The sequence below is a fragment of the Nematolebias whitei genome, chromosome 7 (genome assembly GCF_014905685.2).
Source record: "Nematolebias whitei isolate Nwh7 chromosome 7, NemWhi1, whole genome shotgun sequence".
Taxonomy (NCBI): Eukaryota; Metazoa; Chordata; class Actinopteri; order Cyprinodontiformes; family Rivulidae; genus Nematolebias; species Nematolebias whitei.
This window is the reverse complement of record NC_056504.1, coordinates 6,427,459-6,453,125: the sequence shown is the minus strand read 5'-3', so window position 1 is coordinate 6,453,125 and position 25,667 is coordinate 6,427,459. Positions and strand designations below refer to the sequence as shown.

General features: G+C 40.9%; 2 protein-coding genes across 6 annotated transcripts in view; one reads left to right on the top strand and one right to left on the bottom strand.

The window, feature by feature from the left end:
• cast (calpastatin) overlaps positions 1–22,282 on the top strand; it is a 54,222-nt gene extending 31,940 nt beyond the window's left edge. For 3 of the 5 annotated variants that reach the window (XM_037678577.1, XM_037678576.1, XM_037678578.1), the window contains exons 2-33: positions 4,619–4,687; positions 7,882–7,986; positions 8,556–8,657; positions 9,168–9,308; positions 9,562–9,603; positions 9,682–9,783; positions 9,872–9,952; positions 11,324–11,362; positions 12,147–12,233; positions 12,391–12,453; positions 12,550–12,684; positions 12,771–12,875; positions 12,976–13,092; positions 13,204–13,317; positions 13,401–13,502; positions 13,796–13,900; positions 14,030–14,134; positions 14,253–14,369; positions 14,471–14,584; positions 14,730–14,840; positions 15,147–15,230; positions 15,321–15,440; positions 15,610–15,726; positions 16,537–16,653; positions 16,739–16,843; positions 16,930–17,037; positions 17,131–17,223; positions 17,303–17,347; positions 17,453–17,584; positions 17,669–17,755; positions 20,704–20,819; positions 20,893–22,282. In XM_037678577.1, the coding sequence (XP_037534505.1) occupies positions 4,619–4,687; positions 7,882–7,986; positions 8,556–8,657; positions 9,168–9,308; positions 9,562–9,603; positions 9,682–9,783; positions 9,872–9,952; positions 11,324–11,362; positions 12,147–12,233; positions 12,391–12,453; positions 12,550–12,684; positions 12,771–12,875; positions 12,976–13,092; positions 13,204–13,317; positions 13,401–13,502; positions 13,796–13,900; positions 14,030–14,134; positions 14,253–14,369; positions 14,471–14,584; positions 14,730–14,840; positions 15,147–15,230; positions 15,321–15,440; positions 15,610–15,726; positions 16,537–16,653; positions 16,739–16,843; positions 16,930–17,037; positions 17,131–17,223; positions 17,303–17,347; positions 17,453–17,584; positions 17,669–17,755; positions 20,704–20,811 (3,072 nt within the window). In that variant the 3' untranslated portion in view covers positions 20,812–20,819; positions 20,893–22,282. The remainder of the gene's footprint in view (positions 1–4,618; positions 4,688–7,881; positions 7,987–8,555; positions 8,658–9,167; positions 9,309–9,561; positions 9,604–9,681; positions 9,784–9,871; positions 9,953–11,323; positions 11,363–12,146; positions 12,234–12,390; positions 12,454–12,549; positions 12,685–12,770; positions 12,876–12,975; positions 13,093–13,203; positions 13,318–13,400; positions 13,503–13,795; positions 13,901–14,029; positions 14,135–14,252; positions 14,370–14,470; positions 14,585–14,729; positions 14,841–15,146; positions 15,231–15,320; positions 15,441–15,609; positions 15,727–16,536; positions 16,654–16,738; positions 16,844–16,929; positions 17,038–17,130; positions 17,224–17,302; positions 17,348–17,452; positions 17,585–17,668; positions 17,756–20,703; positions 20,820–20,892) is intronic. The other 2 variants (XM_037678579.1, XM_037678580.1) reach the window with 2 other exon arrangements.
• A 929-nt stretch (positions 22,283–23,211) lies between these two features.
• On the bottom strand, positions 23,212–24,211 carry cd8a (CD8a molecule). Its single transcript, XM_037679101.1, has 5 exons — positions 24,163–24,211; positions 23,760–24,080; positions 23,588–23,677; positions 23,407–23,505; positions 23,212–23,255 (listed from the first exon to the last, which is right to left on the bottom strand). Exons 1-5 carry the CDS (start codon positions 24,209–24,211, stop codon positions 23,212–23,214), a joined length of 603 nt encoding a protein of 200 aa, XP_037535029.1.
• Between the last annotated feature and the right edge of the window lie 1,456 nt (positions 24,212–25,667).

Here is a 25,667-nt window from a genome sequence, read left to right as displayed (position 1 = left end):
ATAGATAGATAGATAGATAGATAGATAGATAGATAGATAGATAGATAAGTGAAGAATGATAGAATATATCATAACCAATCCAGGTAGAGATCTAACTCTCAAACATTCAGTAACAAGACCACTGCTTCAGCCACTGATCCAGTACACCCACACACTACCAAGCATCATGGAATTCTTTAAGTTATCTGTTTTGGCCCCTCTTTCTGCTCCAAATGGATTTAAAAACAGAATATCTCCACTGTTGAGCTCAGCAGGTTTCACTGCATCTGTGCCTGCTTTTGAGCTCATGTCACGTCTAGAGGTCGTATCAATGTGCTAAAAGTTCAGTGCCAAGAGATGACTTCTGTTGTGACTTGGCACTATATAAATAAACTGAACTGAAGTGAATAAAAACCAGTCAAATGTATCTAGAAAATCGGATGCTCCAAATGAAACTATTTGACCTACCTGTTTGGATCACTGGCCGCAGGTTCAGACCCGCTTGATGGACACAGATCGTTGAACGGTACTGCCCTGTAATGTTAACGTAAAGCCGAGGATGAATCACTGAAATTTAAAATTCCACTTAAAATTGTTAAAATAGTAGAAAAATGCACAGAGGAAAGCAATACATAGCAAGCTCAGTAAATGAGTAATTTATATTATTTATTAGGAGGTGTGGGGTGACTTTATTTTATTTTATTGTAGGTGGGGGACTGTCCACAACTGAAACTATGTGAGGGGAAAAAGTAACAAGATAAAATGGCATGGTCTCTTCTTAAAACTGCAGTTACACATAACTTTAAAGTTTGTCACTCCTGCTGCAGAAATTCCACAGTACAAGATCTGAAGCTCAAGTCAAAGATTTTTTTCATGCCTAATATTCTGTTGAAAGCGAGTTAAAATGCTGAACAGTTAGCATTTATGAAAGTGGGTTGTGTTACAGGCTGACGACGGTGCTGAGGTGCAGATGTTGATGAATCAGAGGCCACTGATTGCAGCTCATTCAGAGTTTTGGTTTGTGCTCATCGCTAACGTAGCTCCATCCTCTAACAGAGCTGTAAGCTGAAATCTATAATGCACTGCTGGCTCAGTGAGTTAGCTTAGATGTAGGAGAAGCTGGGAAGCTCAGTCCTCACCACCTCCTACAGGTGTGCAGTGGAGAGCATCCTGTGCTCCAGCATCAATGTGTGGCATGGAGGCTGCACAGCTGCAGAAAGAAAAGCTTTGCAGAGAGTGGTGAAGGCTGCACAGAAGATGTTGGAGTCAGACTCCCCACCATCACAGACATCTACACCTCCAGATGCAGGAAGAGGGCCACCTGCATCATGAAGGACCCCACTCACCCAGCACACACTTTTTACCCCGTTCCCCTTGTAGTGGACTAGGCCTATGTCAAAACTGACCAGATGGACAGAGACTGTTATTTCATTGATCTGCATCCAGAAATACAGTTTGAGCCATCTGGAGACTTTCTTTCTTGAAGTAATCAAGTAGAAAAGACAATTCTCTGTGATCATTACTATTTTACAAATGTTTGATAATCAAATTGTGTTAGTTCACTCAATGTTTACAGGTTGAAGAGAACTACTCATTTTTATTTACATAAACAGTAAGTAATGATTTTTATTCCTCATTCAAAGAAGAAATCAGGGTAATAGGCATTTCTTGATTTTTCTGTCTTCAATGAGCAAATTTGTAAGTATGTTAAGGTTCAAGTTTCGGTCAACTAAAAGTTTACTGAAAAGAAATGTCATGTTTAACTGTTACAGCAGATAATAAGAGTAGAGACTCCACGAAGTCTGAAGTTCTCCAATAATCTTTCTGTCTGTCACTAAAACAATCCTTGACTTTTCATAACACCTTACATCACAAACCACACCTCTTTTCTGGTCCATCGACCAATCAAAAAGCTCTCAAATGACCCGGAAGTCGACCCATTTAAATGTGGCAACTCCCCAGTCTAGCTGCTGCGCTCAAGATTGAGATTGAGTTCAACATGGGAGTTTTCAGAGCTTGAAAGTTTTCCTGGAGAAGAGTTCCAGACTTTAACTCTCTGAAGAGAGTTAAAGAGTTCAGAGTTCTTGGATGCTAACGCAGGCGTCCAGAATGCTTCTATTGGAATAGAGAATGCAGTGACGATTTTGGGAATTATAACTTCTGTTTGGATAACCTCGCACGACTCTCTAAGGGTTTGGCTGTCCTCATGGAGACGCTGAAAGAGTCAGAAAGGAACCCGACGCTGATTTTATCATCAACCAGGTAGAAGGTTCTATTTTCGACCAAGTGTACCGTGGCCAAGCTGATTCCCCAAAGAGCGTGCACGTTTCTGGTCAAACAGATTAATTCCCTCACACATCTCTCTGTAAGATAAATCTCCATTTTCCATCTTAAACTCTCCTTTCTCCTAAAATCATTACAGATATTTTAGAAATATCTGAAGCAAAGTTCTCAATCACCGCCGTGTGATTGATGTCTGCTGTTCTGCTGAGAAGTGAGGACAATCGCCGTATTGTGCCCACTTTCTGTGAAACTAGCCATGTTATTGTTTTCATATTCTGCCAAATTAATGTAAATGTGTGATGTTAAACTTTGATTCTGTAAATAAATGACCGCATTCATTTTGATAGGTCAAAGGTAAATAACGTCTCTCGTTACATTTCTGTTAAACTCAATGCACGCATTTACACAGTCAGAAAAATGAAGAACCCGTCTTAAACAGTATGAATATATCCTGCATATGTCATACTACACCCTCAGGAAGGAGGTTGAGGAGCATTAAGTGTAGAACCACTAGACTGAGGAACAGCTTCTACCCTGAAGCTGTTAGACTCATGGATCTCTAACCAGAATAATCACTGTGAAAAAAAAATCACATTTTGTTGCTGCTGATCTGTTTCATGTTGCTGCTGATCTGTTTCATGTTGCTGCTGATCTGTTTCATGTTGCTGCTGATCTGTTTCATGATGTGTTCATGCGTGCTCATCTGCTCACACAGACTCATGTTCATGTCCGTGCTGCTGTTCGACATAATGCTTTTATGCTGTTAGTGTTTAGTGTATTTTTAATTGATGTTTTCTTAGTTCATATCTTAGATGTTCTCATTGTTTTTATTTTACATTTTATTGTTGGATGTAACTGGGACCCTGTGTACATAATTTCACTCCACCACTTGTACCACATGAGGTGCGAATGACAACTAAGAAACTCTTACGTAGGATAATGGTAGTTGGTGGATGTACCCGATAGTTGTTTTTTTTGTTTGTTTTGTTTTCTTATTTAGTGGACGCTGCTGGAACTGAAACTATAAAATCGTGACTGGAGGTGAAAACTGAGTCCATAAATTCTTCACAATTAGTTTTCCAAAGCTTTGCTATGAACAAGTAGGTGGAGAAATGTTCACCGACAGGCTAGGTTGGGACTGACTGTTACCACTGCACACAATTCAATAGGTCAGACTGGAAACTAACAGCATCAGAGGGGTGGAGGCTCTCATAAAAGAACTGGGCTGGGTCCTGCTCCACCTGGAGCCTCTGACATGCCTTCCAAAATCTAGGCGTGCACGTGTTGTTTGCTCTGTTCTGTTCTCACGTTGGTGTTTCTGTTTTTGATGTCGGCCCATGACTGTACGAGTAGGACGGCTTTGGCTGAACTAGTTCAAATGGCACAAAACGGCACCTGACATGAAGAACTGGTGTCCTTTGTTCAGAATGTAGTAACGAGGCGCTAATTCTGGTCACACTACAAAGACTTCTTTCAAATGAGGTGCACAGACTGAATTGGTCACATTTATACATCAACACGTTCTTCTTGCACCTACCTTGTTTGTTAACCCACTGATTCTCTTGTCCGTGTGCCACTTTAACACAATGAGTTGAATTAAAAGACCTCAAACTGAACCAACAGCACTGTCCTGAAATGTTGGACACATTCAATGCACCTCTTAACATTGAAAACTCATATTTTTTAATAGTTTTTCACATGTCCTACTTATTATTAATGCAGCAAGGCTTGTTTTTTGTACATGACATGAAAGCAGTTCACACTTTTATATGTTTTTGAGTAGCTTTAACACTTTTTATACAAAAAAAGGAAGCTGAAGACAATGTTCACTGCACAATGTGATTAAGTGATAAGTTGCAGTGCAGCACAGATCTCTAAAATACGTTCACATCTGACCTCTCAGCCCTGCAGGTCAAAGTTGGCTTGAAGACCAACGTGAAGTACTTTAGCATTTATTTCAGTGAGTGTGACCTCAGCTGCTAAACCTCTAACTCTGGAGCTGGACATTCACCGTTGCTGCTGTCAGTTGCCGAGGTGATGGCAACAATGATACTGGGTCACTTCGCACTTTGCTGGCAAAAACAGCGCTGCCCTTCAGGCTGGAATGTGGCTCTGGAGCCGACCGTGCCATGGTTGTTTCAGAACACCTTGTGGCATTTTCTGCTGTGAACATTTGAAGCTGTTGCGACTTCAGCAACTTTTTCAGTTCCAAGTTTTATTGAAATGTTCTCTTGTGAAATTGAAACATTGCCTTGTGTGGATTTTCCTGCAATTGCATAGTTGTCTAGTGCCAGTTGCACACGTGTGACTTTTCTTCTGTTTCCTCCCCCGCCCTCCCGTCTTTCTCTCTGTGCAGTCGCAGCCGAGCCAGGCAACACCCAAACCGGCAGCTCAGGTCTCCACTGTGAAGCCTGCAGAGTTTGAGGTATGAAACTTTTCTCCAGAAGGCTGCTTCACCTCTTTCTTGACGAGAAACTCCATTTGTTAACTTCCTGTGTTTGACTGACCCTGAGGCCCCGCCCCCTCCCATTATCTGAGCTGTGATGTCATTTCCTTCCCTGCTTCAGCTCTCTCTCTTAGAGCAAAAAGATCTTCAAAGAGTGAGCGAGAGAGTGTGCAGGAATGGACTTCACTTTATTTCCATAAACGCGTAGGAAAATGTTACTTTCCCTTGTTTTCAAACTCGGGATGTAAACACTCACTTTAGCTGTGAAAGCTGCCCTGAAACAGTGAATTAGATGATCATTAATGTCCAGATGTTTATTGTTTATAGTAACAGGAAAAAGACCTGATAAAATTCTTACAGTAAATTATTAGTTCCTTCTTGTTTTTACCAGATGCCAAACTTAGTGAAACACAATCACACACATCCTATGTCCATTACAGTCTCTTGATTCAATGACTCCTTTTATACTTTCTCAACGGAGCCAGAGCATCATGCATTAGTCTGTTGTACGTCTTCTGTTGCATTTTCTGCATCACACGGCGATTACGGCATGCATTTAAAATACAGAACAGTGCACCTACTTAGAGTGTTCTATGCTTTTCACATAATTCAGTGGATCCTAAAAAACATATTTAAAACTCGTGTTTTTCTACAAACGGAATGATCAACAGAGCCATTAAGTTTTCTTCTTCAGCACACACACAAGTGTTTTTAATTTTAATGCCAATCACTGAACGTTTATTTCTTGTGCAAGTCATTCACAGCATTGTGAAAGTGTGCAGAGGACTGAACTAGTTTTGGCTCGACAACAGTTTTGTTTACTTTGTTTACCCGTGACGGTGTGAAACAAAACTGCAGCGTTACACTGAGCATTCATCATCGACTAGGCGTAGTAGTGCTTTGTTTTGGTATTTGGAAGTGTGCAGTTGTTTAGTTTTAGTCACTTTTTATTCAAAACAAACTAAACAGCTTATCAGACATTATGTAGCTGCATTGTGTATAATAATGGGAATGAAATGACAAAATATTGAACACTGAGAACTGCTAAAAGGTGCTGATTCACATTGCTAGAAAGAATAAATAATAAAATTAGCTTGAAAAGTCAGAGGGTAAAGACATATTGCCATCTTATCTGATTATGTTATGCTTAAAATAAATGTTCAGCATTGTAAGAAACTCTATTTGAGCCAGGTTGTATCATCAAACTTGTAACGAGCCTTGAAGTAGTACATTTTCTGAAAGAAGCTCATTTCATGATTTTTTTTTTCTTATTTTTCTTTAAAGATATTCCATCAAATAAAATTAGACTGAAACTATATTTGTCATCCAGAAAAAGTACTGAGCGTTGGTGCCTGACATTAATCATAATAAAATATAGAATAGAAAAGTTTATTGCCATTTGTACAAGTTAAGAACAGGTACGTTGGAATTATTGCGCGTTTTTCTCCAAGTTGAGTGATTAACGTTAAAAGAATAAATAAATGTGACAAAACATTAAATACTAAAATCAGTAAAACTATGGTTCAGCAAGTAAAAGTATAAAACGGTAAAAGTCCAAGAACACAGAATAACAAAATCAAACTTTTATGGTACTGAGGTACAAAATTTAACAATTAACGCTAAATAAAGATTAGATTATCAGATAACGAACAGAAAACCATTTTAAATGCCATCGTAATGCAGTGTACTGTATTGAGAAATTGATTAAATGTTAGTATAGTAATGACTAAATTGTTGTTATTTTTACCAAATTAACTAGCAATGAAACAAAACATTTGCATGTCCCAACTGTCGAGGAATCCATTTTTATTTCATTATTCTTTGTGCATATCAGGCAATATTCTGTAAACTATTTTTTTGCATGTGGCATTAACATTAATTACATTTTATGGAACCATATAAACTGAATGTAGTTTTAGTTTTATGCTGTGACATCAATAGCAGGTACAGCATTAACTTTCTCATTTACACAAACTTTATTGTATTATCCAAAAATAAGCATCAGGCTCTGTGGACAGATACCAGGTGTAGAAATAAATAATTTTAATAAACAAATAAAGAAAATACTTTTCTTCAAATCCCTCGGTTAAAAAAGCACCAGCGGTGTCTATATACACCGGTGTTGTGTTTAGTTTTGTCCTCAGGGTGAATGGAGAAACGGAAACACAACACCGGAAGTGAAATGAGGAGTTAGGGACCGTCTGCGAATTGCAATATCGGGCTATAATGTTAAATAACATAAACAGTATTGTCCGCGTTTTCACCTAAATCACATCACACATTTATGAATGAGACATTTATATCTCACTTTAATGTCATTAAAATGCTTAAAATCTAAACATGTACATTTATATTATTTAGAAGAATTATTTTTCTTGTGTAACTTTATTGGCGGTCCCTAAGAGCTTCCAAGCTCGCCGTGTGATTTGTTTACATTAAATTAGGGCTGTCTTTACTTTAAACTTTTCTTCCGTGCATCGGAAGAGATGTTTTTGACTTTACAACAGTTTGGTGGTTAGTTTGAAAGTTATTTACCCCTGTAAGTAAGTGTTTGTCAAACTTTAAAACTTGACCGAACTCTTGTTGTCAAACTGAACGTCTGCTAGCAAAAGTGCGCGCGATAACTCTCGTCTCCGTCATTTTATCTGCTTTTAATGTTTATAGTTGTTCTTGTTTGCTTTATTTTTAGTAGTTGTGGCTTTTGTTAGACCAGCTAACTCAAAGTAAGCACAGTCCTTAGTCTCTCAGGCTTTCTTTACGACCTGTAAATCGTGTCTCCACTGAGGCCTGCAGGCCAAAGCACGAATGATAGTGAAGTGCTAATATCCTGATGCATGCTCAATAAAGTAAAATAAAGTGCTAAAGTGTGCAACATTTTAATGTATTCAAGTGTGCATGATACCTTTTTTCAATTTGGCATTGTCTTTTTACAATAGTGATATTCTAGCCTTTTACTGAAAGTCTTACAAGAAAAAAAAACTAGCAATCTTTGGTATTTGTAATAGATCCAAATAATCACATCTCAACACATATTTGTGTGTAAAACTTGCATTTAAAGTACTTTTTAATGACACTGTAACTACCTGCCCAGGTATCAGTTAACACAAGTGTTCACAGAGGTGTACTAACGCCACGGTTTGATGATCAACTTCCTCATACTTGGTGCATTGCAGAAGTCAGGATCCACCATGACTTCAAAGGCTGGGGCGGTTGCCACGACAACAGCCGCAGGGAGCGGTGTGGCAGCAGGAAAAGACTCACCTAAAACCAAAACAGAGGTAGATGGTTCCTGGGGTGGGAACTTTCTGGCTGCTCCATGTAACAACAACGAGCGCTTCCTTCTTGCGTGTCCTCATTACGAGGCAGACTGCATCTCTTCTTTCCTGCCTTCATTTGTTTTTCACCTTTTACACATCTGTGGCTCAAGGACAGATGTGAAGGAACTGATAAAATGTGCTGAATGTTACTGACACACTGCAGGGCTGACTTTGTTAAACAACTTTCTTTACACTCCTGCTTCTTCATGTCCTGATGCATGCTCTATAATCCAGGTAGATGAATCTAACGAGGGTGAGTCAGGTCCTCTGGACGGATTCTGCTTAGTTGAAACGGTTCGTCTTTAATCCAGAAGGCTTCTTCAGCTTTGAGGAGCTGACTAGAGCTAGAGATAAAATATAAAAGATGAAACGTTTCAATAAAGAACTGGTTCAGAGGACCTGAGTGAACCTTGTTAGCTCCTGCTCCTTTAGTTTGAAGTCTAACACTGCACTGACCGGGTGCTACTGTTCATCCAGGTGATTTCCTTTGTGGCGTTTTTAAGTTGTTGTTGTTGGGTACATGTTTGTAGACTGCTGCAACCTCTCAAGTCAAAGCAAAGTCCACGGCTCCTTCTCTTGATGCTGGAACGACAACCACCACTTCAGTGACCAAACCTCAAGTCTCAGCCAAGGTAGACCCGACTGCTCTGGGCCTCTCTGAGCCCCTTTTGGGGTCTTATGTTTCAAGGATGTCTTTCTCTTTTTTTTTTTCTGCTTTTTGAGTTTTATAGGGTTCCATTACTGTTCTTACTGGGGAACTTTCATGTTTCCTCTCTGTTCTCTTTGGAAGTCTCTGCTTTGGTCTTTCCATCACAGAGGAACGATTCTTGGATCTGGATTCTTCGTTGTGCAGCTCTTTGTTCAGCATGCCTCTGCTCGTTGCTCTGTAACGTGACTGATCATAAAACTTGAGCCAGTAAAAGGAAACAAATGGAGAGGCTTCAGGTTTTTATTTCTCTTCACCTCATCATTTATTAACATCGTGAAGTTGGTGGAGGCTTTTTCTCTGCTTCTACCAGTGACTCATCTTCTGTCTTCAACTTGGTCTTTGCATGGTTTAGCTGCATTTGCACATTTTACAAACTGGACCTGTCGTTTCACTGGACACACACTCCGCCTGTAATACATTTATTGTATTTTAGACTTCGACTGCTGCTACAACAGTCAAAGCTGAAGCGCCTAAAGCTGATACCGCTAAAACATCAAAGCCAGCTGCTCCGGCAGCAGCTGGAAAAGTGACCGTGCAGGGCAAGAAAGAGGATGCTAAAACAACACAAACAAAGGTAGAGGATCACGTTACACACCATGGAGGATGCAGCTTGATGCTTTGTAATGTTTATTTTCTGACTCTTGTCAGCAATAGGAATAAACCTCTTCGTATTCAGAAAGGTACCTGCCAGGATTTTTTTGTATGATGACAAACAAACTTTCTTAATTTGTAACTTTCTTCAAAGGGCTGTGAGTTCATCCATCGACAAGCCACCACAGCAGTGTGTTGGTGTTCTTTACAGCACTCAGTCTGGGTTTGTGTTGCAGGTGCAGGTGGAGGTTCCTTCAGCAGCAGCAACAACCAAACAGGTAAATGTGAAGACCTGTGTGTTTACTTGGAAATGCATGTGGCTCGCTCTGCCGTGCTGAGTTGTGTTGCGTGTTCAGGCCTCAGTTGATGACCCGTTTGCTGCCCTGGGGGAAACTCTAGCACCAGCTGAACCTGTCGCACCCAAACAGCCTGTTTACACCGGGCCACAGGTCAAAGAGGTACAGCGTGACCACAGCCTGCATGTTGTTTGTGTCTGCGTGACCACAGAGCTACGTGTGTGTAACGGTATTAACGCATGTGTCACAGAGCGTGGTCACCAGTGAGAAGGGTCACAAGTGTGGGGAAAGAGAGGACTCGCTACCTCCAGGATACAGATTTGAAAATGTGGTCAGTTTGCCTCACTCTCTGCTTCTTTTTCTTTTTAATATTCACACCTTTTAGTGTTTTTGTGCATGTGTCGTTAATAAAACCCAAAGGTAAAGTTCCTTACAGCCCGTTTGAAACTTAAATGATCTCATCAGTCTTTAACAATGACATCGTTTCGCTGTTTAGACATTAAACACTTTTGCAAAGTTCTGTTTTGTTGCTTTTATGGCTTTATTTAAATTTTCTGGTGGAATTAGTGAAGGTGGGTAAAAAGCATGAAAGATGTTTATCGTTGGCATCGATTGTGTGGTACATCAAGTGTTCTCCTGGATGAACAGCACCGAACATGAACACTGCAGCTACTTACTGTAAAACTTTGAAACTGTGATTTATTTTCTAAGGCACTGTTTCAGATTTCTGTTAACAGCTGATCATGATGAAGTTAACAGCAGATCATGATGAAGTTAACAGCTGATCATGATGAAGTTAACAGCTGATCATGATGAAGTTAACAGCAGATCATGATGAAGTTAACAGCTGATCATGATGATGTTAACAGCTGATCATGATGATGTTAACAGCTGATCATGATGATGTTAACAGCTGATCATGATGATGTTAACAGCTGATCATGATGAAGTTAACAGCTGATGATGATGATGTTAACAGCTGATCATGATGAAGTTAACAGCTGATCATGATGAAGTTAACTGCAGATCATGATGAAGTTAACAGCTGATCATGATGAAGTTAACAGCTGATCATGATGATGTTAACAGCTGATCATGATGATGTTAACAGCTGATCATGATGATGTTAACAGCTGATCATGATGATGTTAACAGCTGATCATGATGAAGTTAACAGCTGATCATGATGAAGTTAACAGCTGATCATGATGATGTTAACAGCTGATCATGATGATGTTAACAGCTGATCATGATGATGTTAACATCAGATCATGATGAAGTTAACAGCTGATCATGATGAAGTTAACAGCTGATCATGATGAAGTTAACAGCTGATCATGATGAAGTTAACAGCTGATCATGATGAAGTTAACAGCTGATCGTGATGATGTTAACAGCTGATCGTGATGATGTTAACAGCTGATCGTGATGATGTTAACAGCTGATCGTGATGAAGTTAACAGCTGATCATGATGAAGTTAACTGCAGATGAAGTTGATTTAACCCACTGAAACTTATTTCATGGACTGTCATGTGACCAGTGCACTTCAAATGTGTGTTGAGCTGAACATGAAACTTAAATGTTACCTGGTCCTGGTCTCGTCTGATTGTCGTCACAGAAATAAAAGAGAAAAGCACCAGAAGTTGACCGACGTGCCATTTGATGTCAAATAAATGAAATCCTGTTCTTGTCTGTTTTTAGGCTCCAGCTCCTGCAGATGTTAAACCAAAAGATGTTCCTGTAAGTAAAGATTTCACATTAAGCCTTTTCAGGGAGTGATGGCCTCAGTTTAATGTGATTCAGATAAGAAAAGGGTTATAAACAGACACTGTTCCCCTCAACACAAACACATTCAGGAAGCAGTGGTTCCACTGTCTGACCTGCTGCCTCTTCTGAACTGGGAAATGTTAATGGGTGTTGGCCCGACACGAGAACTACCTCCTGCGTTCGAACTAGTTGATTCATGTTAAACCAAACCAGTCATAAAAATGTGAGCTGCACACGACGATGCACAGTGTTCAGCTCTTGAACATGTAGTTTAGTGTTTAGTCACCAACACTCCCACCTTTGCATCACAGCCTTCTCCCAGTTCTCCCACAGCTGTCATGGATGTTTGATTCTGTGTATTTTTTTAAATCTTTCATCAAAAAAACTTTGTCCCTATTTAACTTTAGGGTTTAGATGTTTTTTTTCTCGGTTTTGACAAAGCAGCTCGACTTCCTGTGTGCTGTCTGTCTCACAGGGGCATGTATTTGTCAGTTTTTGGTGTCTGTGGAATGTTAAGAAGGGCGTGTCTGTACTTTCCTCTCACTGTTGGTACAGGCAGTTTGGTTCACATTATTATTTTTTCTTCAACTTTTTGTTTGAAGATTTGTCACATTGTGCCCTCTAGTGGAGGATCAAGCTGTTTGTCTCAGAGCTTCATTCTTTAGTAAAGAATCCGGTTGTTTTGAAGATCTGGCAGGAGTTGCTTTGCCGTCTTGAGGTGATATTTTAGGTGTTTTTTTTTATTTATCTATTTCAGAAACCTATAAGTACAGACGAGGCTCTGGAGTCCCTTTCGTTTGGTTTTACGACATCCACAGCTCCACCTGGACCTACAGAGCAGAAGGTCAGTCTCAGCTGCTCGTCCACTTCTAACCTTTATGGTCCCATTTACATCTGTCACACGTGCATTTCATGGACTTGACGTACAGTTACAGTCGGTGTGTCTATTATCAAAGTTAAATGTAGACATTTATGTTTTGAATACGTCTTACTCTTTATAGAAAGTTGCTCCTCCTGCTGATAAAAAAGCGAGGTTAGAGAAAGCCCCAGAGAATGTCTCAAAGGTACAGTGCTTTACTTTAGAAACCGTGTTGTTTAATAAAGTTTCGTATTGTCCGGACACAATTAGTTTTTTCTTCTTTGGTTTGTTGTCCCTGTAGGCAGCAGTTCCTCCTGTAGCTGTTTGCCCTGCTCCCCCAGCAGATAAAAAAGCAAAGATGGACCAAGCTGCAGCTGAGTTCTCCCTGGAAGCTGGACTTGAATCCAAAACGGACCCCCAGCTCAAGTCTGACAAGGTGAGATGGAGATGAAGCGGAGCACAATGTGAATAATGAATCGACGTCTGATGAGCTGATCAATAAGCGTTACAATATCCTCTCAGGATGTCTCCATGTCTCTGGACGCTCTCAGTGAACTTGTAGACATGTTGCCAGAAGACAAGCCGAAACCTGAGTCTCCCAAACTGAAACCCAAGGACATCGTCCCAGTAGGAGCACAAAAACAAAACAAACCGTTAAGTCATGTACCGTCAGAAAAAAAAAGTCTTTATTTTATTTCTCCTGTTTTCTTCTTCTTTTGTTCCACAGGAAGACAAAGTGAAGAAGGAGAAGGGTGTACGTGTGGGAGAGAGGGAGGACTCGCTTCCTCCAGACTACAGGCTTAAAGAGGAAGATCTCAAAAAATTACCCGCTCCTAAACCCGAGGTAAAAACAGGAAAGAGTTCTTGAGATGTAACCGTGAATAAAATGGAATTCAGCAAATGAATAATATTATTACTCTGTTATTTTTTTCCACATCTCTCTTTGTCCTCTCAGCCCACCATGGATACTGGCGAAGCTCTGGACATTTTGTCTGGAGACTTCATGACCTCTTCATCAGCCTCTCCTGTGCAGGCCCCTGTGGTCACCCCGTCAGCTGCTTCAGCACAGGTGGATCCAGTTCCTATTCAGAGAAAATCAAAACAACCGCAGCTATATTGTGTTTTAATCTCTTTAACTTTTGGATGTTGTAGAAAGCTCCTCCTCCTCCTCCACCTGCTGGCAAGAAAGCTGCTGGTGGTAAAGTTCCTGACAAGTTGTCTCCGGAGGCTGGTTTGTCTGCTTCCAGTGCCAAGGTACAGTGCACCACGCTGATTCCTTCATTTCCTCTTTCCTGTTGGTATTATTGTAGGAGTAACTACGGGAAATGTTCTCCTTCAAAATCTGAATCATCTCGGACAAAACCTGTAAATCTTCGAACTGGTGTGTGTGTGTGTGTGTGTGTGTGGTTCTTAAGGGTTTTTAAAAGTGATTAGTAAAGAAGGAGCATTTAAACTGTTAGAGATTAAGATGCAGCTTCGTGTCCTGTTTTGTCACTTTTCTTCTCAGGTTGTCAACGTTAAACTGTGTCTTCTGTGTTGTTTTGTAGAAAGTGGAGTCCTCTGGTGTTCCTCCTAAAGCCGTGTCTACCGTCCCTGATAAGACGGCCGTTAAAGAGAAAACTGCAGCTGAGGCTAAACCCAAACCTGAGAAGGTGCAGAACAAGACAAGTCCTGTTTTCTGTCTCGTTGAACATATTTTTGTTGGAAAAAGACGTTTTTCAGCAGTTCAACAAGATGCGTGTGTCACACTGAGGTCAAACGGTGTCCTCCTATCTCCTCAGGTGGCCTCCATGGATCTGGATGTTCTCAGTGCTCTTGGAGACACATTGCCAAAAGACGTGCCAAAACCTGAATCTCCCAAACTCAAACCTGAAGACATCGTCTCGGTAGGAGCATGAAGCTTCCAGACGTTTGGTTCTTGCGAGTGTTGGCGTATACGTCACAGTTATGTTGAACGTTTTCATTTGGCTCGTTTTTTTTTTTTTTTGTTCCGTTTTACCACAGGAAGACAAAACGAAGAAGGAGAAAGGTGTACGTGTGGGAGAGAGGGAGGACTCGCTTCCTTCAGATTACAGATTTAAAGAGAGAGATCTCAAAAAACTACCTGCTCCTGAACCTGAGGTAAGGAAGGAGTATTTAAATTAGGGACCTATTCATAATGTGCATGTGAAATGGTTAAAGGAATGGAGGACGGCAAACTGACTGACCTGCTGTATCTGCAGCCTGCCATGGGGACAGGAGAAGCTCTGGACATTTTGTCTGGGGACTTTACCACCTCCTCAACTGCTCCTTCTGTCCAGGCTCCTGTTGTAAAACCCACAGACCCTCCTGCACAGGTATAATACTGTTGGCCCACTGATTCTCACACACACTGTCACAGAACCACATGATTCTGTTTTGTGTGCTCTCAAATCTGTTTCGTTGTCATTTGTTGCCATTTCTTGTAGTTTTAAACTCTGTCGACTTGGGTCTGTTTTGTAGAAAAAGGTGGAGGATTTGTCGGCTCTGGACCTGCTCTCTAGTGATTTTGTGGCTCCATCTAAAGCTTCTGGAGTTCAGGTTCCTGCCCCTCCTCCTACAAAGACACCTCAAGTAAATTTGTCTGCTTAAATTAATTTATATTAGCGATTAGTTGTTGTTTTTTTGTTCATTCCGCAGTGTCTGACCTCTTCTTCTAAAATAAAAAAATAACGGTACAATGCAAAGTAGCCACCCCTCTTGGTATTTTGTTTTGTTGACTTGTCGCCTCCAAGAGTTTAGTACTTTTAACCACTGGAGTTTTAGTCCAGTTGCAGTGGAGCCCGCTGCAGTCATTAGATGTGCGACACTTCTCGTATCTTATTAAATGCAGTACTTTTATTTTAGTCCACATGTTCTAATGTTGTTTTTGTTTTGCAGAAGACAGCTGGTCCTCAGGAGCAGCAGTCCATCGTTAAGGTCACCTCGGCAAAACCAGCACCCACCAAACCTGAGGCTGAGAAGGTGACACTGAAAGCTCAAATGATTTTTGAAACTTTATTTTATTTTAGTCATTTGTCTTCTAAAAAGTGATCCACTGACATTTTCTTTCAGCTTCCTGTTCAGGATGTGTCAGTCCTTGATGATGCTCTCAGTGCTCTTGGTGACACTTTGACACCGGATGAACCAAAAAAAACCGAATCCCCCAAACTTGAACCTAAAGATATTATCTCGGTAAAGAGCATACAGACGTCCCTTTTTTAATTCAGTAAAATGTACAATATAATTCATTTCTACTCTTTATTTCCCTGTCCTCTTTTTTTTTTTTGTGTGACTATTTTGGATTTTTTATTTAAAGGCGTCTGCATGAGTGTTTATCTTTTTGTTTTGCTTTGTTTTTCAGGAGGACAAAATCAAGAAGGAGAAGGGTGTGCGGGTAGGAGAGAGGGAAGACTCACTTCCTCCAGATTACAGATTTAAAGAGGACGATCTTAAAAACCTGCCTGCTCCAAAACCAGAGGTAAAACAAAATCACTTCCTGTTTATCAGAACCTGAGCTCACTAATCGTGTTTTTTTGTTTGGTTTTCAAATCAAAATCAAAAGCAGTCAGCAGTGAGGTTCTCAAATCAGATTATATGCCATAAATAAAATGTTCAAATCACTTATGAAATGTTGAGGGAGCTAATGAATTGAAGCCAGCGTGAGGGAGACATGTTCATGCTTCTTTTGCTCGAGTTAAAAAATGAGCTGCAGCGTTCTGCACTGACTACAGTCACGAGAGGCCAGCCTGACTGACACCATCATACAGAGAGTCTTAAGTGATCCAGAATGGCACCACGTTGTCCAGATCTGTAGAAGAGCTGCAGTTTCCAGTGGAATCAAAAAATATTAAGTTTTATTCTCATTCTAATTTAGGATGTTTGAAACTATCCAATTTTTCTACCTCACGAGGCAGTCCAAGTGTAGTGTTAGTGAAAAAACAATGATTGCACTTCAACTGTAGGTAGATCGGAGCGTTGTCTGCCTAGGAATGAAAAAAGATGTAGAGGGGTTTTAAGGGGAGCATGTAAATGAAGAATAAAATGGGTCCAAGAATAGATCCTTGGGGAACTCCACATGTAAGTGGGGCTGAAAAAGAAACCGATTCTTTGAGGTTTACAGAGAAACTCCTTCAGACAAGTCAGACCTGAGCCAGTCTAGAGCAGAGTCTTTGATACCACAGAGCTCAGAATGCTGCACTCGGCTCAGATTCTGTTTATTTTAGTTTGAATTCAGATATGCTTAATAAGCTCCTACTGTGTGACTGATTTAAACTCTTCTTTTCACCAGCCCACCATGGAAACCGGTGAGGCTCTGGATATTTTGGCTGGAGACTTCACAACGTCCTCGGCAGCTCCTCCTCCTGCCCAGTCTCCTGGTGTCCCCCCCTCAGCTCCTCCTGCAGAGGTACACATCTGTTGCATCAAACTGATAATCTGATGCAGCAATTCCCAAGTTTTATTCAACATGTTTCATTCTGTCACTCCCTCAGTCCCCTGACGATGCTCTGGACCTCTTGGCAGGAGATTTTGTTTCCTCCACTGTTGCTTCAGCAGTAAAATCTGCTCCTTGTCCTCCTACAGCCTCGGGTGAACCGGTAAAAAAAAAAAAAGAGCAAAGCCTTTCATAGACTCCATCTTCCATCACTTAACATCTAACGTCTCTTTGTTGTTTCAACCTCAGCTGCCAGCAGAAGCAGACAACGCCCTGGATGCTCTGTCTGACACTCTCAAGGACATCGCCCCTGAACCTGTGCAGCCCGCCCCAGTTCCTGCTAAAGACGTCGTGAAGGTAGCCCTCCAGCACTTGCAACGTATTCCTGAAAACAAAAAAAACTTTACGTCGCTGGAGTCGCCTTGACATGTGGCTGCTTGGTGGTTACAGGAGAAAAAGATTGTTGAGGAGAAGATGTTGAAGATGGGAGAGAGAGAAGACTCGCTGCCGCCTGAGTATCGACCCACCGAGGAGGATCTGAAGGTAAGCTGCTCCAAACATGATGGAAGGACATTTATTTGGGTACATTTCTAACGTGCAGTCCGTTTGTTTAATTTGAAAGAAAATGAAAGAATCAAAGGAGAAAGAAGCTGCCAAACCCAAGAAGGTAGAGTCCTCGCGTGTTGCAGTGTCAGTAAAGTTATAGAAGAATTAAACGTGTTCACAGATGGAAACACTTGTGTCCCTTTGTGTTTCCTCCTCGTCCCTGCAGGAGACGATGGACGACCAGACGGCGTTGAACCTCCTGTCTGGTGACTTTTCTGCTGCGCCTCAGCCTCCAGCGCCCGTCGGCTCATGCACAACAAAGCTGGAGCCTCCTGCGCACCAATCGGAGCCCCCGAAGGTAGCGTGGACATGAAACGACTCCGACTCTTACAACGGAATGATTTCAAAATAAGAGCTGCTGATGTATTTGTTTTCCTTCTAGCCGAAGGCTGGTCCTGTTCTGGACTCCCGGGCTGAAACCGTGATCGACGGCAGCGCAGACGCTAAACCTAAAACAGAGAAGCCAAAGGTACGAGGAAAATCTGTGTACGATAAAACCACGGACATGTTCCACATATTAAGATTAGACTATATGTAAATACTTAACCAGTTAAAACGGCACCAGTTTAAGGTTAAACCAGTGTTAAAGTCAGAACCTCAGAAGTTTTCTTTGGTAGCGGTGAGTGAGGATGTGCTCCTGCTCCTACACCTGTTGCTGCAGGCTGACAGCCATGTGGTGTTCTCTCCTGAACGTTCCCACGCTTTAAAACCAGGTTAACTGTTGTTTTTTAGCAACAAACCCACAGATGGACAGGACTTTACTGTACAAGAGGCCCCCGTCCTTCATTTAAAGGCAACACGTTTTTTTATTTAAAACAAACGTTTGCAGCAAGCTGCAAGAGTTGACGTTTAATTGTGATTAAATTAAGATTTACATCTTGATTTTCTCTATTATCTGATGATAGTAGGTAAATTTAAATAAATCTGTCATGAGTGTTTTCTCACTTATTATAGGCACCAGCGTGTCAAACTAAAACTGTAAATAACTTGTTTTTTTTTAATGAATTATAATTTAACAAGCAATTTGATTAGGTAAAATTCTGTATTTTAATAAATAATATGCTTTTGTTTATTTTAATGCAGTGAAATAATTGTTTATTTTAGTTACAGCTGAAATGTTCGGGTTTTTTTGTGGGGGTTTTCTGGTTCCTCTCAGATTGCTCAGGTTCACCCATAGATTTTTTTATTTATAATACCACTAGTGTGCACCCTGTCCATCCTGCCCATTGTTTACATTTGTGACATCATGGAGAAGCTAAGATGGCGTCCAAAACTGTTAACTGCTCACAGCAGACAAAATAACTGTAAAATTAACAGCAAGCCTAATTATTTTAATATCTTTACAATAACTTACTATAATTCATAATTCTTGATCATTTCATACAACATTCACTTAAAACAGCTAGATGTCATATGAAGAAAATCCAACTAATGATCTAAACTAGACCCAGAGTCTGTCAATAATTAAGGACTTCATGAATTGTTGGACTTTTTGAGCTGGTTGAATAATTATGACTTCAACAATTTGATGAATTTGCATCTAACTTTTTTTTTGAACGTGTAAATTGTGTTTTTGTTGGCTGTGCTAGCTGCAGCTAACCGCAGTGATCAGTGTCTCGTCTACTCGTAAGATTAAAAATAACATTTTCAGAAGTCGTGAAAAGATGGCAGACCAGAGACGACAGCAGCTTGTCCTGTGTCATAATTTGTTTGTACTAAGTTGGAGCGTGCTTCAGCCTGTACTACACATCTGGCACAGAAGCTACAATCAACGAGCCAATTCAATCGTTAACAGTCATTGCATCGGCTTTAGGCTACTTTTAAACTGGTCCATTATTGGTGTCAGTTCTGGTCGGATCACATTCACACCAACTTAAATCGGATCAAATCTGTTGACTGAAAGGAGACGCGTCCATGTTTTCTCTTCTGTGGCTAACATCCGTAGCACACAGCTTTCTGACGTTTTAATATTTTTATACAGTCTGACACTATATTATCATTATTCACTGCCTGGCCGAAAAAAGTCGCCACCAAAAAAAAGTCACACTAATATTTTGTTGGACCGCCTTTAGCTTTGATTACATCATGCATTCACTGTGGCGTTGTTTCGATAAACTTCTGTGATGTCACAAGATCTATTTCCATCCAGTGTTGCATTAATTTTTCACCACTGATGACTAGACACTAGGTATTACTTCACCTGCCTCTCTTCTGACCCTGATGCTCCCATCACTCTGGAACAAGGTAAATCTGGACTCATCAGACCACATGACCTTCTTCCATTGCTCCACAGTCCAATCTTTATGCCCCCTAGCAAATTGAAGCCTTTTAGTCCAGTTAGCTTCACTGATTACTGGTTTTCTTAAGGCTACACAGCTGTTCAGTCCCAACTCATTGAGTTCTCTTCACATTGTGTGTGTGGAAATGTTCTTACTGTCACTATTAAACACAGCCCTGAGTGCTACTGTTGTTTTTCTTCCATTTGATTTCACCAAACGTTTAAGTGATTGACGATCACGATCATTCAGGATTTTTTTCCGGCCACATTTCTTCCTCGAAGACGATGAGTCCCCACTGTCCTTCCAGTTTTTAATAATGCGTTGGACAGTTCTTAACCCAGTTTTAGAAGTTTCTTCAATCTCCTTAAATGTTTTCTCTGCTTGATGCCGATGATTTGACTCTTCTCAAACAGACTGACATCTTTTCCACGACCACACGATGCTTCTTTCAACACGGTTGTTTAAGAAATGAGAAGCAACTCATTGCACCAGTGGGGTTAAATAACTTGTTGCAACTGAAAGATAATCCATGCAGTAATTATCCAATAGGAGGCTCGTACCTATTTGCTTAGTTAAATCCAGGTGGCAACTTTTTTTTGACCAGGCAGTGTATTACATGCATTTATCATTTTTGACATTTGTTGCAGTCAGCCCTTACTCAGGGCCATTCAGTCAAAACGCCAAGTGTAGACAGTTGACTGTTTTGGTAATGGTGGCCGTTGCTTCAGAGAATCACAAGGTCACATGACCAGAGCGCCCTCTGGTGGTTTATATAACTCATGGTTTCACCACGTGTGGCAGAGTGAACCTGGCGACTATAACCACTTGTTTTCCACGTTTGTTTCAGGGGAAGACCAAGTCAAAGTCTAAAGTAAGCAAAGTGCTTGGTGCATGAAGGCCTGGTCTGAGCAGAGTTTGCACAAGTTTAGACTTTTCTTGGCTCAGGGTGCATGACGGAGCTGAAAAACCAAAAGCAGAAACCATTTTGATCAGTAAACTGGAGAAGTGTTGTTCACCGCTCACGGTCACTTACAAGACTTTCTCCTGCACCTCCATCCTGGATCATTATTGCATGTTCACGTTGTTTGGTTTCCTTTTTACCCTTCTTTATTTATGAGCTGTTTAAAACTATTCACAGACACAGAAGACGCAGCCTGCCGCAGAGCCGCCTGCCACTGGCGTCCTCTCAGCTCAGCTGAGCAAAGATGTTGTGCCGTCGTCTACAGCAAAGGGAGGCAAGAGCTAGTTCACTTGGTGAGGTTTGATCTCGTGCACAGTTCGAGCTAAACGCAGCAGACGTTCCTCTGACCGATGTCTCATGGTGCAGGTTGTGGGTGCAACTCGTCCTCCAGACCACAGGGACACATCGGTGAGGGAGCTGCTTTTTGGATGGTGATTCTATTTTTCTAACTCGTCAAGAATGTATACTGGATGACCGACAGGCTTGGGTCCGACCTGAACACGTCACACGTATAAACACGTCTTCTTCAAGCACCACTGTTTCGTTTTTTTTTTCCTTTCATTGTTTTCTTTGGTTTTGTGCACAAAGATGGGGAAACTTTATTTTTTGTTTGTTTGTCTCTGGAAAAAACGAACGCAGACGTTTCGCAACAGGACGGAGGTCAAGAGCGAGCAAAGAGACAAAAGCACAACGAAGGAAAAAGCACAAACTTCTTCTGTCTACATCAGCTGATCTCACAGACATCACGACACGTGCGCTCCGTCAGGCTGGTGGCGGTGATGTCGGGTGGAGCAGCGGGGGCTGACAGCACTGTGGGGGGGTTCATATTTACAGAAACTAAAGCCAAGTTTTGTCTCGCGTTGTGTTCGGGTGCTGTTTAGACACTAGTGTACAGCTTTGAGTATATCTGGACCGATCTGTTTACATTATTAACAGCGTGGAGGTGTTCGTTCTGTCTCGGAGAGGTTTGTGCTTCGCTTCTGTAGTAAGAAGAGCCTTTTTGTACAAGCTTGGCCTTTACGAAACAAAAAGTCCTCGTGTTCAGAAGTGCACTTGAAGCTGCCGCTCTTCGTTTATAATTTCTTCTGTCGAAACCAACGCCGTCATTTACAAAACAGCTGTCGCTTTCACGTCTGGGTGAAGAATCCCTACGCCAAATGTTCTTTTGTTTTTCTTTTTTTTATTTGAGGGAGAAAAACTTTAAAGTTAGGAAATACTAAATAAAGTGTATAATTTGTCTAAAATGTAAAAATAAGCGCTTAAAGCTACACATTAAATTTTAACTGAACAAACACTGTCTTATTAAAGATGTAAGGGAAGTGTGTGTGTGTGTGTGTGTGTGTGTGTGTGTGTGTGTGTGTGTGTTGGAGGGAACAGGATCTCTTCTGAACGTTTCTGTTTTCCACTCTTCGTACGGTTGAAGCAGCCCACTTCCTTTCGACTCAGAGGGTCGTAAATGAACGTCGACGCGCTCCGAGATGTTGAACTCTTTGTGTCGAGACTCCAAACGAGTGGCGGGACGCAGATGTGTCGGGTGTTATCCGTGCAAAAGAATCGAATCAAAATAAACTAACGAAGACGAAACACGACCCACAGAGCTCGGAGGAAATCTTTTGTCTGGAACTTTTATTTGATGTTGGTTTTTTTAATTTTTACAACAGAGTCGAAAACAATGACGACTATTAAAAAAACATGGCTTGAATATTTGTTCTTGGTTTTTGTTTTCAGTCTTTGACTTTTAAGAGAAATATTCTGAAAAAGCCAAAATAAAGTTCTTTAACTTGAAAATGTCTGATCACGTCATATTTACTTTAAATGCTTATTTTTAACAGCAAGTGCAGTAATAAAATCCGTTGGAAAAGAAATACAGCAAGTGTAAAAAGAATTATGTACAAACATATATTACATTTGTAAAAACAAGATATGGGTTAAAATTCTCAGGTGCTGACAGCTTCATGTTGATAAAAACTAAATATATTTTCTTTAAAAAAAAACCAAATGTATCAGAGTTTGGCGTCATGAAAATAAAGCGCAGTAAAAAAACGAGAATTTGAGTTGAGCTGCTCTGAACTCTTAGATTTTACTTTCAATCATCAGATGGTTGTTCAAATAAAACCATTTCTGAGTAAAGCAGCTGAAAATAAACCAGTCTGAAGAAATGTTGGATCAGACGTGTCTGTTCATTTGTTTCTGCAGAGCGTCCATCCTCGGCCTGCAGAGAAAATATTCAAAATAATCATTTGTTTTATAACTGGGTTTTTTTAAGTGCGGAAAACATAAAATTTTGTGATTTTAGAGCGTTTTGTTTGTCTAAAATCAGCACATTTTGGTTTCAAGTAAAGCATAAAAGCAGGTGAAAAATAATCTCTATTTTTACAATATTCTAAAGACAAAATTCTCTAAAACAAAAGTATTGAAAATTAAACTAATTTAAAAAATGCTGGCTTCACCCTAAAAACAGCAAAAAACTGTAATTAGCATATTTATCATAGTAGGTTTCAGATAATTAGAATAATTTTAGTTAAATACAAAAAATCCACATAAAACAATCACCGAACAATTCACTGAAAGTATAAAAATATACTTATTAGTTTAAAAATATATTTAGTTTTAGGACTTGACGTAAAGTCGTGAAGATTTTCCTTTGACTGCTTCAGCTCCTTGAATTGAAGAACAATAAAGAACTTACCTTCTCTTGTAATGATGCGGGCACCGTCGAGTCCGCATTCCTAGAACAGAATAAAAACCCTGATTTATGGTGAACACTTTCATTCAGGCCAAAACGGCAACAATGAAAACATTTTAAAATAAAATAGGAACAACGGTTTGATCATCAGAGGAACCATGAAGATGGCTCAGTTCCTGCAGGTGTTGACTCACGGTTGCAGTACACGGAGGTGACGATGAGGAGCAGGAGGAGAAGGCCGCAGCCTCCAGCCAGGGGGGCCAGGACGATCGGAGCACAAAACATGGGCGACTCTGTTAAACAGACTCTGTTAGCAGCTGTCTGTCCTCAGAAGTGGGACCGTGCAGGACACGAGGCGTCCCTCTGGGATGTTACCTGTCTTCTTTGTGCACAGGCAGGTGTTGGCTGGTGTCGACGTCTGCGTGGTGGTCCGTGGTGCCGGAGCTACTGTTGCGTTTTTAGTACCTTTATTAAAAAAAGGAGTAAAGAGAGCATGAAGGCTCGTGTGACTGAAACGTGAGAGTTGGACCACCTTGAGGAAACCAACCTTCACTCAGCTGCAGTTTGGTCACTTCTCCAAAGTCGAGTTTGTTTCCGCCGACCAGAGAGGCGCAGCTGTAGATCCCACCGTCGCTTCTGCTGAAGGACTTCAGTGTGAGAGTTCTTGAGTCTGACAGCTTGAAGAGTTTGTAGAAGTTCGTTCCAGCCTGCTTTATGTGAGCGCTGGAACCAGAGGAGGCGATGAACTCCATGCCAGATCCATCCAGCACTCGAAACCAGATCACCATGGTCCCTGGAGACTGAGGGCTACACTTGACTGAAACCTCCTCCCCCTCTCCTGCTTCCACCTGACCACCCGAGGCGACTCCTGGACGTTTGGATCAGAATCAGCTGTCATGATTCACTTCTTTATGAAAAGCAACAAAAAGAAAACGAGTAAACAGTCTTACTGTGACGTAGCAGCAGAACCACCAGAACCTGAATCCATTTTGGGTCCATCTTTAACCTTCCAGAGAACAACAAGCATCACAACCCGTCCCCGTGGCGTTGGCTGGCGTCTGTCTGGAGACGAGCAGAGACAGAAAGCCACGCCCCGGCTGCCGTCGTCTTCTCTGCTGCGTCGAATCGGCTCTTTGCAGCGGAGCACTTGCAGATCCCTCTTGCAGCATGGTCGTGGTCTGCGCTGGGGTTTGAAGTGGAGCCCACCACATGTGCACGTCGCTCCTCCTGCCTCTGGGTTTGAGGCATCCAGCTGAGCTCTTGGCACACAGATGTGGCTGAAGGATGGAAGTGTTCACCTGCAGAGGGAGAAGTTATTAACTGGTTTCTGCACAAATCAAAAGCTGCTTTTTATTTGTTCGTATTCATTGTAAAGTCCAGACCTCCTGCCTGCAGCAGGCGGGGCTTGACCTTTGACCTCACCTTTGTGTGGAACCCTCACCTTGTTCATCAGGCTTAACAACACAGGACGGAAAATCAGGTTTTCATTTTTTAACCTTCTCGAGATATTTTCATCATTCAGGCCTTTTGAACAGCCGTTAAAGTTTGACTGTGAAGAATAAATAAATAAATTATAGATATTTGTACGGCCTGAACACAACCCCAGCTGTGAACTGCTCCTTTTCATTTTTAACTGAACAGAAACCAAATCGTGACGAAACTAAAGAAGAAAAACGTTTTCGGTGACAGAGTCGGCAACCTCTCATTTCCTCATCGCTGTAACTCGTCGTGCACCTCGACACACTAAATGCACAAATTAGTCTGTAAAATTAAAACATTTTACTTAAAAAAGAAAAAGTTAAATTCCTCCACAACTTCTATTACTCTTCATATTTACTGATCATTACAACGAAATCTTCCTGTAGCTAAAGTAACGCCTGTAAACAGTCTGAAAATAATTAAATTAAGCAGCTTGTAGGCTACGTGTACTTCTGAAATAACACAAAACGTGTACTTCTGAAATACACAAAGCACGTGTACTTCTGAAATACACAAAGTACGTGTACTTCTGAAATAACACAAAACATGTACTTCTGAAATACACCAAAGAAGAAACAAAAAACGTTTAAAAGAAGCTGTAGTAATAAAATAATTAATACTGTAGAATACTGTACTGTCAATAGTCTGCCATTCTCAATGTTCCAACACATATTGAACATTATTATTGATATTGTTTATCTTATTTCTTATATATTGTATTGTTTATTAACATTTAGGAATTTTTGTGTGAAATCTTTTTATCTTTTTATTTGATGCTGCTGTTACACTTGAATTTCCCATCCATGGGACAATAAAGGCTGTTTCTATTTCTATTCTATTCTATTCATGTACATAAAAAGCGGGTTGATCCTATAATCAGTATATACAGATGTTTCTTCAACGTGTGTACACTATCAGTGCCTCGACATCACACACACACACACACACACACACACACACACACACACACACACAC

Coding starts and splice junctions, on each gene's coding strand:
- cd8a (XM_037679101.1), bottom strand. CDS start 24,211: ATGGACCCAAAATGGATTCAGGTTCTGGTGGTTCTGCTGCTACGTCAC. Junction 24,081..24,162: donor GGTTCTGCTGCTACGTCACA/GTAAGACTGTTT, acceptor CCAAACGTCCAG/GAGTCGCCTCGGGTGGTCAG. Junction 23,678..23,759: donor CAAACTGCAGCTGAGTGAAG/GTTGGTTTCCTC, acceptor TTTTTAATAAAG/GTACTAAAAACGCAACAGTA.